The sequence below is a fragment of the Citrus clementina genome, unplaced genomic scaffold, assembly GCF_000493195.1.
Source record: "Citrus clementina cultivar Clemenules unplaced genomic scaffold, Citrus_clementina_v1.0 scaffold_5, whole genome shotgun sequence".
NCBI classification, from domain to species: Eukaryota; Viridiplantae; Streptophyta; class Magnoliopsida; order Sapindales; family Rutaceae; genus Citrus; species Citrus x clementina.
The window spans coordinates 40,910,663-40,926,819 of record NW_006262201.1 but is presented as its reverse complement, the minus strand read 5'-3'; the positions used below and the strand labels follow the sequence as shown (position 1 = coordinate 40,926,819).

Genomic DNA, 16,157 nt, shown 5'->3' with positions numbered 1-16,157 from the left:
TTAAAATAATTTTTATTAAATACTTAATTAATATTCTTCACAATTAAATATTTTTATAGGACAACTTCTCTTAAGTGTATGGTCAGGTTGATTGCAGTGCAGTTGTAGTTTCTACTAAAATTTAAGTTCGATTCTTAAAGGTAATAAAAGTCTAAAAGAGTTAAAAATTATATTTGGGCTTGACGGCCCCCATTTTTCCTTCCCTTTTACCTTTTAAAAAAAGAAAAAAAAAATTATAAGACAACTAGTAAATTATTTTAAAAAATGCAACAACACTAAACGAATCCTCGACATAGTTTGGTTGTGCGATAGAGAAATTAGAAGCAGCAGTTTTCACGTCACATAATGTGACAGTCGACAGATCCAAATGTATCTACAGAAAAATGGAAATACTCCGTGACAGATAAACATTGTAAGAAGATATTTTGCCAAATATAAAAGTTAAGGACAAATTTTTATTGGCTTATATTTATATACTTATTATAATTTTTTTTTTTAAAGAATTTATTTCCTTATTAGTTTTTATAATATCAGTCGTTGTCGCAGCCAACTAACGCAAACGCAAAAGCACTTGCGTTGCGCTCCTTCCAATGTTTAAAACGCCAACGGACGACAGCCACATAAAGCAAGACTCGTTCTACTCCTCGTGCGTGCCTCTTATTATCTACCAAACTCAACGTTACTTAACCTCCTAATCGTTTTTGTTTTTTTAAACTTGTTTTTGGAATTTCGCTTAACTTAATAAATCAATTTTAAAAAATTGAATTTTGACCGCGCGTTAATTGGCTTCATAGCTCGTAATGTTTCTGATTAGGATGATGAAAATATCGGAGCAACAGATGCAGGGGTTTATTTTGGAATTTTGGATTGTTGATTTCTTTTTTTGAACTGCAACTTATTTGCTGTAATGGCGGAAGCGAGTCGAAACAATCACGATAATGGAATTCCGTCCGGGTTGAACCGGATCAAAACTCGGGGAGGTGTATCAAAACCGGACGAATTGACCGAGTCAAGGAGCTATGGCGTTTCACGGCCTCCTCAGAAGCATAAGCAAAAGACTGTGGCTCAAGGACATGTAAAACTTGCGAATTCTTTCACAGAAGGTTTGTTTGTTCTTTTTTTTTCTCGTTTTTCTGTTTGTTTGCTGAGAAAACGATGGAATAAAAAGAAACTAGGATAGTGAATATTTGGTTATTCCAATAATTGGAAAAGGTCTTTTTTCACATTAGAGCTCGTTAACATGCACGTGCAAAATTGTGGCCTGCTTGTTAGTTTATCAAGTACAATTTGTTTTAGGGGCCTTGTTGAAATTTTATAACTTGTTATATATTTTCAGAATTTGTTTGTATTTTATTTAAATTGGAATATCAGTTCTTATTAGCACTTTTATTAACTTTGGGGTAGAATTCAAGTAATTAGCAGGTAATAAAGATCTTTCAGGGAAAAAAAAAAAGAAAAAAGAAAAAAGAAAGAAGACAAGACCTTTTGGGTTTATTAGTCATTTAGTTGATATTTCCATATGTCAATGTAATATCTATTTAGATACGCTCAAATGACCCCATCTTATAATGAGAACGTATATAACCCATTCTGGTCTGGTCCAGTAGGGAATGAACTTATAATCATGGAATCAACCTCTATTTCTATGAATTGTTTTAAAATTGTTCTTTGATGGTTGCTTCTTTGGTAACATGCGGTCAATTGGCTTTTTAGTTCCAACCCCCCCACCCCCGGGACTGCATTAACTGTTTCTAAACCATACAAACGTTTGTATGGAATTTCATGAAGTTGAGCTCTGTGCTCGTTTTGACATGGCACTAGTAATTTAGCATATTGAGATTGAAGAGAATCGTGCTAACTCTGCCTCTTGGGAATAAAATTGAATTGTTAATGATGAGATTTCTAGTCTCATATCTGTAGAAGAGCTTACTGACTGAGAGAAAGGCAACAACAGAAAAAATCAAAAGAATGTTGCGTTTAGTGCATGAAGCTTTCCTGGTTGTTTGCTAGAAAGAAAGTGAAATAAACTTAATGTTTCCTGGTTTTATAAATGTACCAGAAGTCCGTAAAGGAAAGAAGATAGCTCAGTGGTTCACATCATATATTTCCAAATTCAATATTGTTTCTCCAAATACCGAGGTGAGGCCGGGGTTAGCATGCTGCAGATGCAGTTGATCTGATATCTATGTATTCTGTGCATCACATATTTGATTTTGTTTCGGATTTTTGACAGAACAGTGGCTCAGAAGACAAAGATGTTGATGTAGAAGATCCTAGAAGAACTAAATTACGCCATGAAGGAAACCATCTGAACGAAAAGCAATCTTTGGCGGAGCATGTGAGCAGCAGTAAAGTATCAAAAGGTTTGAAGAGTTTTTCACATGAACTCGGGCCAAAGGGTGGCATTCCTTCTTCTTACCCTCGAGCACACAGCTACAATGATTTGAAGGTAAGTCTTAATTTAAGCTCAAGATTACTGCCGCTTTAATTTTGCACAAAGTGATTGTTAATTTGACAATTTTTTTCCTCTTTATTAATTTTTAATGTGATAACTTTATCTGAATGCTTATATTCACTTTCAAATGAAAAATTCCTTCATATTAAAGGTGTTAGAGAGTAAAGTACTATTAGTGGACACTTTTAATTCTCTTTGCCCTTTTTTTCCTTCTAATATTGTTTAATTACTCAGGAACTTTTGGATACATTGCATTCAAGATTTGATGCTGCCAAAGAAGTGGTGAACTCAGAACTGGCTACTTTTGCTAAGGATGTTATGAATGTTCTGGAGAAAATGGACTCCCCATCCTTAGAAGGGAAGGAAATGTTGGAGGATCTGCTTATTCTTGCTCAACAGTGTATTGAGATGACATCTTGTTTGTTTCGTGCTAATTGTGAAACAATTGTCCAAGATTTGACTGAGAAAAGGCAACAGTGTCAAGTAGGATTAGTTAAGTGGCTGTCTACACGCATGCTGTTCATATTGACCCGCTGCACTAGATTGTTACTTTTCCAGAAAGAGAGTGAGCCAATTGCGGAGAAATCTCTTCATAAATTTAAGAAATGTTTAGAAAGTGTTCCTGCTGTCGAAACAAGCTGGGTGCCAAGTCCTGGCACTGCTGAATCTGATTTAGATTATGCCTCGTATCAGAAGGCCAATGCCAAAAAAAAAATATCAGGACAACAAAAGGTATCTACTGTCCCAGAGATCAGTGATTGCAGTTGTTCTGAGTCACTTGATCATACTTCCGAAAAAAAATCTGTATTTATTGTACAAAATTTTCCACCACAGAAGTCCCAACATTATTCTCGAATGCAAGAGCAACAGTCTCATATTGTTGAAGGTAGAATTGTTGAAGTAACCAAGTCTAATTGTGGTTCACCTCATGAGCAGGGGCAAAGTTTAGATGGAAGTGACTCAGTAATCTGTAGGATATGTGAGGAAGTTGTTCCTATTTCTCATCTGGAATCCCACTCTTACATATGTGCATATGCAGATAAGTGTGAATTGAATTGTCTGGATGTCGATGAACGCCTGTTAAAACTTTCAGAGATATTAGAACAAATTTCAGAGTCATGTAATTCAAGTTCTCACCCAATCCTTGGCAGCCCTGAAAATTCAAGAACACAAACTATGAACTCTGCAATCACATATGATGGTTATTCTCCTAAAATAAGTGAATGGCGAAATAAAGGTGTTGAAGGAATGTTTGAGGATATACATGAGATGGACACCGCCTGTATAGATGATTCTCACCTAGGTTCTCTAAACTTGAGGGGTCACTTAGGTTTGAAGTTGAGCGGCTATGGTGCATCATCCTCAACAGGAAGCATGACATCAGTATCTTCTACAAATACCCCTAAAGCAGGCCATTTTGACCCTTTCTGGTTAGAGCGTAACCATCCTGCTGAGCTAGAGGATGTGCAGCAGGTCAGTTTACTTTTTTGGAAATTTATTCCTTTCTAATCATCTCAATTTTCCAGCTAATTACATCTTAATGTGTTTCACTGCCTTTTTTCTTTTTGTAAGTACTGCTGTCATTTTTGTTGTAGCTATGCTTTTAATTCTATAAAGCAAAGTTATATATGCTTCTGATTTATTTCCTTCCTTCTGGCAGATGATTGAACTTGCTGACATAGCTCGCTGTGTGGCAGATACAGATTTTTCAAAAGAAGGTTCTGAGTTTTTGCTTGCCTGCATGCATGACTTACAGGATGTTTTACAGCATAGCAAGCTCAAAGCTCTAGTAATAGACACTTTTGGAAGCCGGATAGAGAAACTTCTGCGGCAAGTTTAATATCTTAGAATAGCTTTTATGTAATACTACTCTCAGCTCACCAAATTAATGTCACAGTTTCCAAATATATGTGCAGGGAAAAATATATACTTGCTTGTGAACTATTGGATGAGAAAAGCCCTACAAGTTTTAGTAAATATAAGGAAAATTCTAGACTTATATTGGACAGTGTGTCTCAAAGTAGTGGCGTTTCTACTCCTTTACATTCATCTCACAAAGAGCGGACAAGCATTGATGACTTTGAGATCATCAAACCAATTAGCAGAGGCGCCTTTGGTAGAGTTTTTCTTGCGCGCAAACGGACAACAGGAGACTTATTTGCAATAAAGGTAAAATCTTATTTTAGTAATTTCTGATATGGTATTTTTAGCACCATTCTTGATCAACTGTATTTTTCTTTTTCTTTTTCTTCTTTTCCAAAGCAGGTGCTCAAGAAGTTGGACATGATACGGAAAAATGATATAGAGCGTATATTAGCAGAGCGCAATATATTAATAACAGTTCGAAATCCTTTTGTGGTAATAGTTATGGAATGCTTTGAGTTACAAACCATTTTTTTTTTAATGAAGTCATAATTTTGACAATAATTTTCCTATAGCAAGTGGGTGCTCCAATTGCTGCAATTTTCTAAATCTATTTGTCCTTTTCATCATGAATTGGAGTTTTGAAGAAAGAATTTTTGATAGTTTAGCGCTAGAATAGTCAAGCTGTATTACTGTATGCTTCGAAAATGAACGTGGTCTTGTCACTGCAGGTTAGGTTTTTTTATTCTTTCTCCTGTAGAGATAACCTTTATTTGGTTATGGAATATCTCAATGGAGGTGATCTATACTCTTGCTCAGAAAAGTTGGCTGCCTCGAGGAAGATGTGGCTCGTATATACATTGCAGAACTGGTATGTCAAAGACCTTTTACATATATATGTATGTCCTTGTTTAGTTCTTATCCTTACTGTTACTTACGTTGATCATTTTTTTTCAGGTTCTTGCTTTAGAATACCTCCATTCTCTTGGAATTGTGCATCGTGATCTGAAACCAGACAACCTTTTAATTGCACATGATGGACACATTAAGGTCTGGCACATAAGCTGCATAATTATCCTGATGATCATTAAATTATAAAATTGGAAAAAAGTAATTTGTTGAAGTATCCTAGTCATCGTATTTATCAATAGCTATTTAATTGAACTGAATGAAGCCGAATAATTCAATTGAGCTAAGCTAACATGTCAGATTTTGTGTTGTCCGTAAAAATAAGGATCAGAGGTTGTTTTATATTCTTCTAATTCTTTATAGCCCTCAAAATGGACTTTTGAAGTTACCGCTATGGCAATCTTTCTTTCTAAGATTTCCTTTCAAATAATTATAACCAAAATTTGTTCCTGCGATTTTTAGTAACTTAATCAATAGCTTGCTGAATGTTGATGAGATCAACTTTCTTTAGATGGGAGGGTGGGAGCCAAACTTGATGATTCATCACTGTGTCATATAATGTCCCTGCATGTGTCCATCCTATGTACATTTGAATTTTGTACCTGCATCAGCCTTTTGTTATGTTACTGTTAATACTAATCACTGCTTTTACTACCAGCTTACAGATTTTGGGCTATCAAAAATTGGCCTTATAAACAACACAATTGATTTGTCAGGACCTGAAACAGATGGAATCATGCCATCAGATGCTCATTATCCAGAGTATCAGCAAACAGACAATAGAAATCGACACTCAGCTGTCGGGACACCTGATTACCTGGCCCCTGAAATTCTTCTTGGAACTGAACATGGTTTGGACCAAACCTGAGAACTGGTTACTTTAAGTTTTCTTGGCAGTTGAATGACTTCCTGATCATTCATGCAGGCTATGCTGCTGACTGGTGGTCAGTGGGAATAATCTTATTTGAATTTATAACTGGAATTCCACCTTTCACTGCTGAATCTCCAGAGGTATCTACCTTTTCATTTCATAATTCATGATGGTTGTTGAACCAAAGTTTAATCAAGATTAAGGTATTGAAATAATCATTTTCAGTAGACTCTGATTCTGTGACTTGTTTCAATGAGCTGAATTGGTTGTCCTCAATTTCATGTATAGAGGCCTTCATCATAATTGTGGGTCGAGCAACATGTATCTTGAATGTTGTTCATGACTGCAGATTTCAATTTCCCTGAACCCTTCTTCTCTTACAATCATAGCAGCTTGATATGCAAAGTACTAATCGATGCTCTCTAGTTACATCCTTGATGTAAATAATGCATAATAGAAAATAGTTGCCATTTAGATGTCTGCAAGGTTGAATGGTGAGTTAAATCTATGAGATAGTTTAAACATTTGTTGCTGCAGAGAAATCTTCTCTGCTTCACATTAGTTCCTTATTAATTTCTATTTATATCCTTTCATCTATTAATTCCTCGTTCCTTTGTGATCCATATCTTATTAGGCATAACATTACATGAATCAACTTTTACTGATCAGGTACTTTTTTAATAATTTTTAATCATTTTTTCTTGGCTTTGCAGATAATATTTGACAATATTCTCAACAGAAAAATTCCCTGGCCTTGTGTTCCTAGTGACATGTCCTTTGAGGCCCAAGACCTCATTAACAGGTTGGTTCTTGGGAGTCTTATGCTATTGATTCATTCGACTAAAAAATGCTTACCTATACATTTTAAATGTCTTATAAGAATCTAGTGAAAATAAACTAGTCTTTGATCTTGTTTAAGCACCATATATAGCAGATGAATATGAAATTTACTACAGAAATTAGGAAATGAAATGTTAAATTTTATGATCAATGAAACATCATGTTCAATGCATAAGCAAATTGTTCATGAATTCTGTAACATTCTTTTCTAAGGCAAATATTCGTAATATACACTCTTCTGGGTATTCAAAATGTGGTTACTAAATGAAAGAAAAGGAAGATGGAGATCACAAAAGTTGTGGAATTACTATGTTAAATTTTAAGTGTTTTACTTTGTGATTCTATGGTTAGAAGAGGGAGTGGGGTGGTGGAGTAGAGTCAGGTTTGAATAACTAATTGTTTATATAAAATGTATTAATATTTCTAAATAGGGAGCCCCTGAAGCAGGAGTCCAATTGGTTGACTGTTTGGGATCTGGTGCATAGCAAATCCAAATCCAAGTCCAGTCCATCATATGTTGGATTTTACATTTTGGATCCAATCTGATTCAATCACTGATTGAAATCCAATATAATCCAAACCAATAAAAAATTAGACCCAATTTAATCCTATCTGATCAATCTGATTAAAAATAAAAATTGTCAATTGCTCTCAAGAGTTCTAATTACTGATTTAAAAAAATCAACTCTTTTAATATTTTAACATTTCATGATTCATGTGTTTTATTATCATATGGTTTTTTTTTGGGGTGGGGGGGGGGGGGGAGAGGAGGGGGAGGGGAGAAAACTGAAATTTGTATATTGAAAGCAAATATTGGTTGTGGCTTGCAATTTGTACTTCGTATTGTATATTATTGTATATTTATTTGTTATACAAAATTAGGTTTTATTTTTCAGCTAGTTAAATATAAAAGTGGCATGTATCTTTTCTTTAAATAAGAAAATAAAAATTAAGTGGTTGAATTGGTTTATATTGGATTGCAATCTAATCCAATCAAAGGGTCAATCTGACAAAAATTGGATTGGAGTAGATTGGATGTTGAACATCCTTACTTGGCTGTATCGAGGCCTCAGGTTCGATCCCTCTGGTGGGCTTAAAATTCCACCCTTTGTTGTCTCATGGGTCATGGGGTTGTAGCGCCGGATTGCCCCCAGTTAAGGCCTGGCCGGAGCGGGCCCATGGTCTGAGTCTGTGCGGCGGTATGAGTTATCAATATAAAAAAAGGGCATTGAGCTTTTTTTCTTTAGGACAAAAAAAAAGTGTCATTCTTATTATTGTTACATATGTTTTTATTGTATGAAAAAGCACTATTATCATCTGTTGCTTTTTTATGATTTTATCTCTCTGCACCTTATCCAGCTACTTCATTTTGTAGTATGCTTTTTAACAGCACTTTGTACAGACATTATGTGTAGCATTTTGCATCTAGCTAACTGAGCATTCACTCGTTCTAGGCCGAACAATTTATCTAACAATTTCCTTTCTGTATAGGTTTCTTATACATGATCCAAACCAGCGCCTTGGAGCAAATGGTGCAGCAGAGGTATTTCACTGTAAAATTTTCATTAAAAAAACAGAAAACTGTGTCTCTATGCAATCAAAACTTGAAATAGAACTGAAATTATTGTGATTTCAGATTGGCTTTTTGAATGGCTTCTATTGCTTTGTAGGTAAAAGCTCATCCTTTTTTCAAGGGAGTTAACTGGGACAGCCTTGCATTGCAAAAGGTAATTACATATGCCCCTCTTGGTGTCTATAGATTCGTAATAATCTAGGTTAAAAAAGTCTTGAAAGGTTGAAATTATGATGCAACATTGTTTTGTGTGTGTTATAAATTGTTGGACTGATTCTCATGACATAGCTAATACGAAAAATGCTTATTAAAGGGCATATATTGGAGAATATATAAATAATTGGGAAAATTTATTTGAAACATGTGAGCCTAGCATATCTGTCTCACTGTCTGTTTCGGTTACCTCTCCTAGTGGAAATCCATTATGGGCATGTTAAGTTGGTCTTTTAGAGAAGAAAACTAAAAAGTGCCTGGCAGGGATTCTGCATCTTGAGTTTGATATATGAATACACTTCCATTCTATCAACCTATGGGCTTCTATATCTTAACACAGAACATGACAGTAATTGACCATTCATGGTGCTTTATTCATGTATACATATTAATTTTCTTTCCCTTGATGCCAAGTCCAAAAATCACCCTAGCAAGTTATGTATGGTTTTCACTTTTGCAAAACACACGCATACTTGCCTAGGCATTTAATTAAGCTCAAATCTATTTTATGTTTGTATTTTTTATTTTTTGTGTTGGAGGTCATATGTGCTTCCTTGTCTTTCTCTTTGTGTCTATATCTATGCCTATTTTACAAGAGGGCAATTCTGGTGCACCTTTGTGTAAACACCACAATGTTCCTCATGATGGGGATTCTTATTTAACTTTCCACTTTCAAATATGTTTATAGGCTGTCTTTGTACCGCAACCTGAAAGTGTAGATGACACAAGCTACTTCTTATCACGCTTTAGTCAAATTTCAAGTGGATTGCCGGATGATCAGAATGGTAGCTACTCTGATGCTGACACTTGTGACTCATCTTCAAATTCTAGAACTGAGGTAAATTACTAGTTGACCTCTTAACATAACCTGTTTACGATTCTTGTCAAAAAATCATATTGCTCTATTTTCAAAATAATGGATAGGTGATGTTTATGTTAGAATGCATTTTCTTATAGATAGTTTTGTGTTTTTATGTCTTGGATGATAATATTACAAGTATTTCTCTTTTCTAAGTTTTTCTTGAAATCTTAATTTGTGACTTTGCTTTCTTCTGTTCAGATGGATGAATGCGGAGACCTTGCAGAGTTTGGTTCTTGTCCTCTTGATCTGTCACTAATAAATTTCTCTTTCAAGGTATGCCTACTAACTAAACGGATCAACATTTAATAAGTATATTGTATAAATTTTCTTAATCTCTACCTGATTGATTCTAAATTGGTATCCCAAGGACACTGGAATAATGTACATGGTGATTGGATGAACTGTCTTTCACCAATTTGGTTATCACCAACTTTGAGTATCATTAGATTCAGCACTAGTGTACCGGCTTTCAGCTCAGATGTTACTTTAGTAGGTCTCAAGTGAGAATATGGGGAACAAAAAATGAAGAGAAAACCAGAGCTTTTAGCACAAACAACATTGGTGACATGATGTCCAATATTTTAATCTGATAATTTAACTGATTCATGCAATGTTGATGATGCAATGATTGTTAAATCCGTAGGATGTTGAGAGACCAACCTGTTTTTATGTTGACAATTGGTTCTAAGGTCTAATGAAGTGCTGTGACACATTTCATGGCTATGGTTAAACTCGTTCTAGTTTTGTAAATGCGTTTTTCTTTGCAGAATTTATCACAGTTGGCCTCTATTAATCACGAGGTGCTTGTGCAAAACGTGAAGGATTCTACAAGGTCCTCTCCAGCCAAAGACGCAGGGACATAGTACATTTTTTCTTTTGACAGTGCCAGACATATTTTTCCTTTTACTGGTAACTCTGTTCAATTTTAGCATTAGAAAAATTAGAGGGAGAGAGATAGAATAGAGGCCAAAAGAGGCTAAAAAGAAGTTTGATATTTGTACGTTGCTTTTTCTGCAGCCTTATTTTCATTCATGTAAAGAAATACAAATAGTCTTTTTTTTTTTTAAATGAATGAGAGGAAAATAACAGGATCTTGTACTTCTGTTTTTTAGAGTAATTCAATTTGCTCACGTTCAAATACAGATTACAGAAGATTGCACATGACAGTCAAAACGGGACCGTTTCATTTACTTTTAAAACGCCACGTCCTTTTACTTTTCATGTGAAATATGATTCAGATAAGCTTTTAATTTCTTTTGATTTATTCGTTTGGTCAACTAAGATCACATGACATTTTAAAATTAAACGAAATGGTCCTGTTTTGGCTGTGCAATATTTTGTGTTTGAACACGTGCAAATAGCGTTGCTCCTTTTTTGAAATTTTTTCCTTAACAATAGAAGAAAATAATGATATTAAAATATATTAAGATATCATAGTCTAAGTTCTAAATTTTTTAAAAAAAAATTGCACCATGTGTCTATTAATATTAATGTATGTATGGTTAAAATTTGCTTTGAAATTTTAAGCCTTCAATCACAAGCCTGCTTTTGACAACGACCGGCTTTCAGGCTTCATAATTATGAACACAATCCCATTTCGATTACCTTCCCTTTTTGTTCACAATAAACATGCTTAACTTTATTTTAGTTTGCAGGACTCAATGAAACCAGGAGAGCCTGACAAATTACAATCGAGAAACTGAAAGGCGTATCCACCAACAAATTACAATCGAGAAACTGAAAGGCGTATCCACCAACAAATTACAATCGAGAAACTGAAAGGCGTATCCACCAACAAATTACAATCCAGAAACTGAAAGGCGTATCCACCAATCTTTGATTTTGTAACTAAGAAAAAGGAAAGGTTACTCTTCAGCCATTTTTTGTATCAAAAGAATGCCGAAGCAAAAACTATTAGAACTGAGAATGTAAACATACCCCATGCTCGTTGCTGTCAAAGTACGGCATGCAAAATTCCAATTACAAAATGAGTGATCTTCACAAAATTGAAAACGAAACAAAATGCTGAATTGTTTCTATGCATCAACAAATCTTTAATTTCTAAAAAGATTGCCAATCGCATAGATCATACAGGAATCGGCAATCCCTTCTTAGCCATGCTATCTAATATATCATTGAGAGCTTGACAGAGTCCAACTATCTGCAAAATCAATGTTACAAATTAAGAGCCACTAAAAGATAACTACAACCATGCACAGTTCAAATAATATAAATTGTGAATCAGTTGGTGTATTACAAATTAAGAGCCACTAAAAGATAATTATAACCATGCACAGTTCAAATCATATAAATTGTGAAACAGTTGGTGCTTGTTATCAGGTAGAAACTGACCTGTTGATCCCATTGTTGCAGCTCTTCAGTATCATCCTCAAAATGTATAACAGCTTCCACCTAACATATTAAATTATTCGATGGGTGTTAGTGATTTGTGCATTTTGCATTTAACAGACTTAACTTATCCCCTAGACCATATGACATTGATCAGCCCAGAGTAAGCTGGAACTAAGGTTATGCTTAGAACAGAGGTGCGTGGCTTTGAATCCACGATAATAAGCAAGTGGGTGAATGGTAACCATTAGCTGCCAAGTAAAAGATGGCATTTACCAAGCACTTTTATTGTTGTGCTTTCAAAGTTAAGTAGAAGTAGACAGTTCCAAACATACCCTAAATCTCTAACAGAATCTAAAAGCAAAAAAGTAATAAACAAGACAGGTCTTAAGATTCTAACATATTTTGGAAAAAACTTCAAATTACAACTCTCCAGATGACCTAGCAATAATAAATTTGAGTGATAAACAGGAAATGAAGTTACAAATTCACGTTTGCAATGAATCTTTTGGCCTTGGGAAAATACTTTTAGCTAGTATGTCATACCTGATCAATGGATCCCCTCATTCTGTCCTCAAAAATCATTCTTGATGCAATCTTCTCTGCCTGTAAAGGAAAACCAGTGACACATTAAGATAGAAAGGACATAAGTATACTTTCCAAAGACAGAGAAGACAAAAATAACCAAAAACCATAATTGAAGTAAAAGCGGGGTCAACTTCAACAGAGGAAATGTGCACAGGAACTCGAAAAGCAACACGCTCATTACCCCTTCAGGGGAAGGGGGGAAAAAAGGCTCAAAACCAGGAATGCCTGGGATGGAAGAGGTTGGGTAAGGGAAAACCAACCCTTGCCCACTCCCCTCACCATTGCTGCAACTGCCAAGCAGCTAGTATGTTGGGAATATAAAATATCAGTCAGTCTAAAGATCCATGGACACGAATGACAAGCAGTCCGATGAAAACATGGTGACCATCAGCAGAATAGGGGAAAAACTAGGGTAATCAATATGATACAATACCTTTTGAGGTGCAATACCAAGCAAAGTGCCCAACTCTTCAAAACTTATGTTGGTGTAAAGTTTGCTTGCGCTCAAAAGATTATGCTCAATCATGGCACGATCCAGCACGGTAAAATTATCCGGCAGAAGTGCTTTCTGAAAAGTAAGTGAAAGGTGAGCCAATGCGGCTTACATAAAACAAAAAGGTACAAGCCATAGATTTGACATTTGAAAGCAGTATCAAATGTTTATAACCTGATGAGGTTTCAGCTCTTCTGCGAATGCATCAATTTCAGGTTTTCTCAAAATTCTCTCCAAATATACCTGATAAATTCCATATAACGACTTCAGTATCATATGAGCAAAAACTCTTCAAAATAGTTAGGCATGAGAAACAACTTCATGGAATTTGTACATGCACAGACAGAGAGAAAGATGGAGAGAACCTTTTGTAATATTGGATATATTTTCAATTTTGAACACCGTTCATCCTGAATCATATCCCAATACATCAGCATAATTTAAAATAAAAATTGAAAATTAAATTCTTGAAATGTGTGTTGTTTCAATGATTGTTTACTTTGTACAGAGTGGCAAGAACACGAGAGCGTTGAGGACCCGCAGCAGCCAAAATTGTACATGTCACAGCAGCAGACAGAGCTTGCTCCAATGCTTCCTCATCAATTGTTCTAAACAATAGAATTCATTTTATAAGATTCACAAGGGGAAGGTGCTAGTGTATATCAAGTCTGTCACAGATAAATCAATGATGTAAAAGAAACAGAACATTTAGCAGCCTCTGAATTCTAAAACCTATGCAAACACCAGTTGGCCAAAGGACAGGCCAGAGTAGTACTAAATTAGAAAACAGGATAGAATCATGACTCAGGATAAATATTAATAATTATTGGATGATTCCAGGTTTATTATCTAAATCTTGAAAAACAAAATACAACTAAATGTTACGAGAGCACATACTCGTCTCCTATCTGCCGCTTCTGAATCTGAGATATATCATAGTAACGTAGTGCTGCTTCCAAGAACTTCCTTTTCAAATCCAAAATCCTGGCATAACAAACCTAATGACAGGAAAAGGAAACACCAAATAGAGTTCAGAAAATACTAAAGCTTCTGAGGAAACAAACATCCTCACTCTCAAACAAATATCGAACCTTGTACTGTAGATTCAACACTTCCTGCTGACTGCTGCTAACCAAGAATGACGCTTTATTAATGAAAGCCTCTGCATTAACAGCATCATCATCCTGCAAAATATACAGTTGCTAATGAAAACTATTTTAAGACCCTCCATATTTATATGAACCTCTGATCCTCGAATTGGTTAAAACCAAATGTAGAGTATATGTCCATAAATGAAAAATACATGAATAAAACATGCAGTGATTGTTGATCAGACACACAAACTCCAGTCTGCAGCACAATCCTCTTTAAAATGAAATGTCTCCAACCATTGACAACAGGCCTACACTCTGCCCCATCACAAGACTCCTTCATGTTGACATGTACAAGATGAAATTTTTTCAGCATTAAAATGCAGTAGCATCATGCAGTCAATACCTCAAGATATAGGCGAGCAATCTGGACACATTTCGACAACCTGAATGTATCGTCAATGACTCTGGTGCAAATAAAACAAAGGGAATACATCCATAATCGTGATAATGGGCAAGAATACCTAATTTTATTAAAAATTAAAGAATACGGTTCCACACCTCATTCCAGAGTCAAGATCAATTCCACTAAGCATCTGAGCTGCTTTTGACCATTGCTGCTCAGATTCATATAAATCAGCAAGTTTCTCCCTGATAATTAACACCTGAGAAAACAAGTTTTACTTATAACACTTAAACTTCAATGATCATGAAAATTCAATGTTGTTGTCAACCATGTGATCGCCAATGCATCAGATATAGCCCTCACAACAAAAACAATAAATAAAAGAAACTCCAGAGATAAAGAAAGCAGGAAGAGGAAAGCAAACAAGCAGCAATAACCAGTTACAAACAGAAAACGGACCTATAGTAAAAAAACAATGTGGCATCCAAGAAGTTCAAAAGAAAAGAAAAAAGTGTACACAGATAGCAGTAGCTTGAATATAAATATAGTCCAAAGCTAACCTGTTCTTCGAAGGAGACAACACGAGGTTGAATCTGAGCGAGGGTATAATTGGCAATTTCCTTTTGCGTCTCCGGTTCTAATCTCCCCAGCTCTTGAGCAAAAGTCTGCAACAGCTGACGCGAAACAACCAATGGTACATCATCGGATAGCACTGCACAGAAAAAAAATTTTAAGATAGAAAAAGGATAAGGTCGAACAAAAATTTGCTTCCTTCCAAAATAATGGATTTCAAAAAACCCTAGGCGAAAATTTTTAATTAAAAAGATAGATAGAGAGGGAGAGAGGTAACTGTGATCGATGAATTTCTTGGCTTGAACGATGTCGTTTGAAGAGATAACAGAAGAGAGAATGTGCTTATACTGTTCGATCTTTTGCCTCTGGTCAGTGATAGCAGAGGCGCTCGCTAATGCACTTTCCATGATTGTTAAATTAGTGTTTGTGATTTTAGGTTGAATTTTTTTATGTTATATGCAAAATTTTGATCCCCTGAATTATCAGGAGAAGCGTTTGCCTCCTTCGCTCCCTCAGAGTCAGAGCCTCAGGCACCTCACCGTGAATCAACCTTCCACTCTTGTCTCTTTGTGTATGGTGCTCCCGGATGGTCTCGGCTTATTTTTACGAGCCACGGAAGCACTACTAATTGTGTATGACATGTCGTCATGTTCCTTACAAACATAACTAAAAAAATAAAAACTCATCTAATTTTACGCTTCAAATACTCCTTTCTTTAATCACCTATATGACCAAAAAAAAAAAAAAAATCCCAAATACTCTTTAAATAATTTATATTATTTTAACTAAATTTGCCTATCACTAAATTAAACTATATGTGTTTTTACACCTCCCTCTTCAATAATGATGATATCAAAGTAGTGTAATATTATTTAAAGAGAGAAAAGATGACTCTTTAATATTAAAGAGAGATGAGGATAATTTTATTTAAAAAATTACATTTAAAAAGTTTTTTAAAATTTTTATTATTGATGTAGCTCTTCCAATGAGGCCTTTTGTGATGCTCTAAATTCCATATTTTTCTTCTTCTTTTTTTTCTTCAAACTTTGGTGACATTATCTTTCTGGCAAT

General features: G+C 35.1%; 2 protein-coding genes across 2 annotated transcripts; one reads left to right on the top strand and one right to left on the bottom strand.

Annotated features, from left to right (window-relative positions):
• Nucleotides 1-536: 536 nt before the first annotated feature.
• Nucleotides 537-11,592, top strand: LOC18042997 (probable serine/threonine protein kinase IRE4). The gene is given in 19 exon segments (XM_024184666.1): nt 537-1,103; nt 2,060-2,139; nt 2,234-2,449; nt 2,690-3,928; nt 4,116-4,285; nt 4,372-4,624; nt 4,721-4,813; nt 5,050-5,125; nt 5,128-5,189; nt 5,276-5,368; nt 5,886-6,078; nt 6,153-6,238; nt 6,812-6,900; nt 8,430-8,481; nt 8,609-8,665; nt 9,413-9,562; nt 9,785-9,859; nt 10,354-10,495; nt 11,235-11,592. Coding segments are annotated over 18 exon segments (3,276 nt in total). The 5' UTR covers nt 537-907; the 3' UTR covers nt 10,450-10,495; nt 11,235-11,592.
• Nucleotides 11,446-15,708, bottom strand: LOC18040401 (COP9 signalosome complex subunit 4). Its single transcript, XM_006434896.2, has 13 exons — nt 15,364-15,708; nt 15,074-15,225; nt 14,669-14,772; nt 14,514-14,574; nt 14,108-14,200; nt 13,914-14,014; nt 13,516-13,624; nt 13,382-13,426; nt 13,191-13,259; nt 12,957-13,091; nt 12,482-12,541; nt 11,939-11,998; nt 11,446-11,747 (listed from the first exon to the last, which is right to left on the bottom strand). The coding sequence occupies exons 1-13, from the start codon at nt 15,491-15,493 to the stop codon at nt 11,673-11,675; spliced, it is 1,194 nt and encodes a 397-aa protein (XP_006434959.1). The 5' UTR covers nt 15,494-15,708; the 3' UTR covers nt 11,446-11,672.
• Nucleotides 15,709-16,157: the final 449 nt, after the last annotated feature.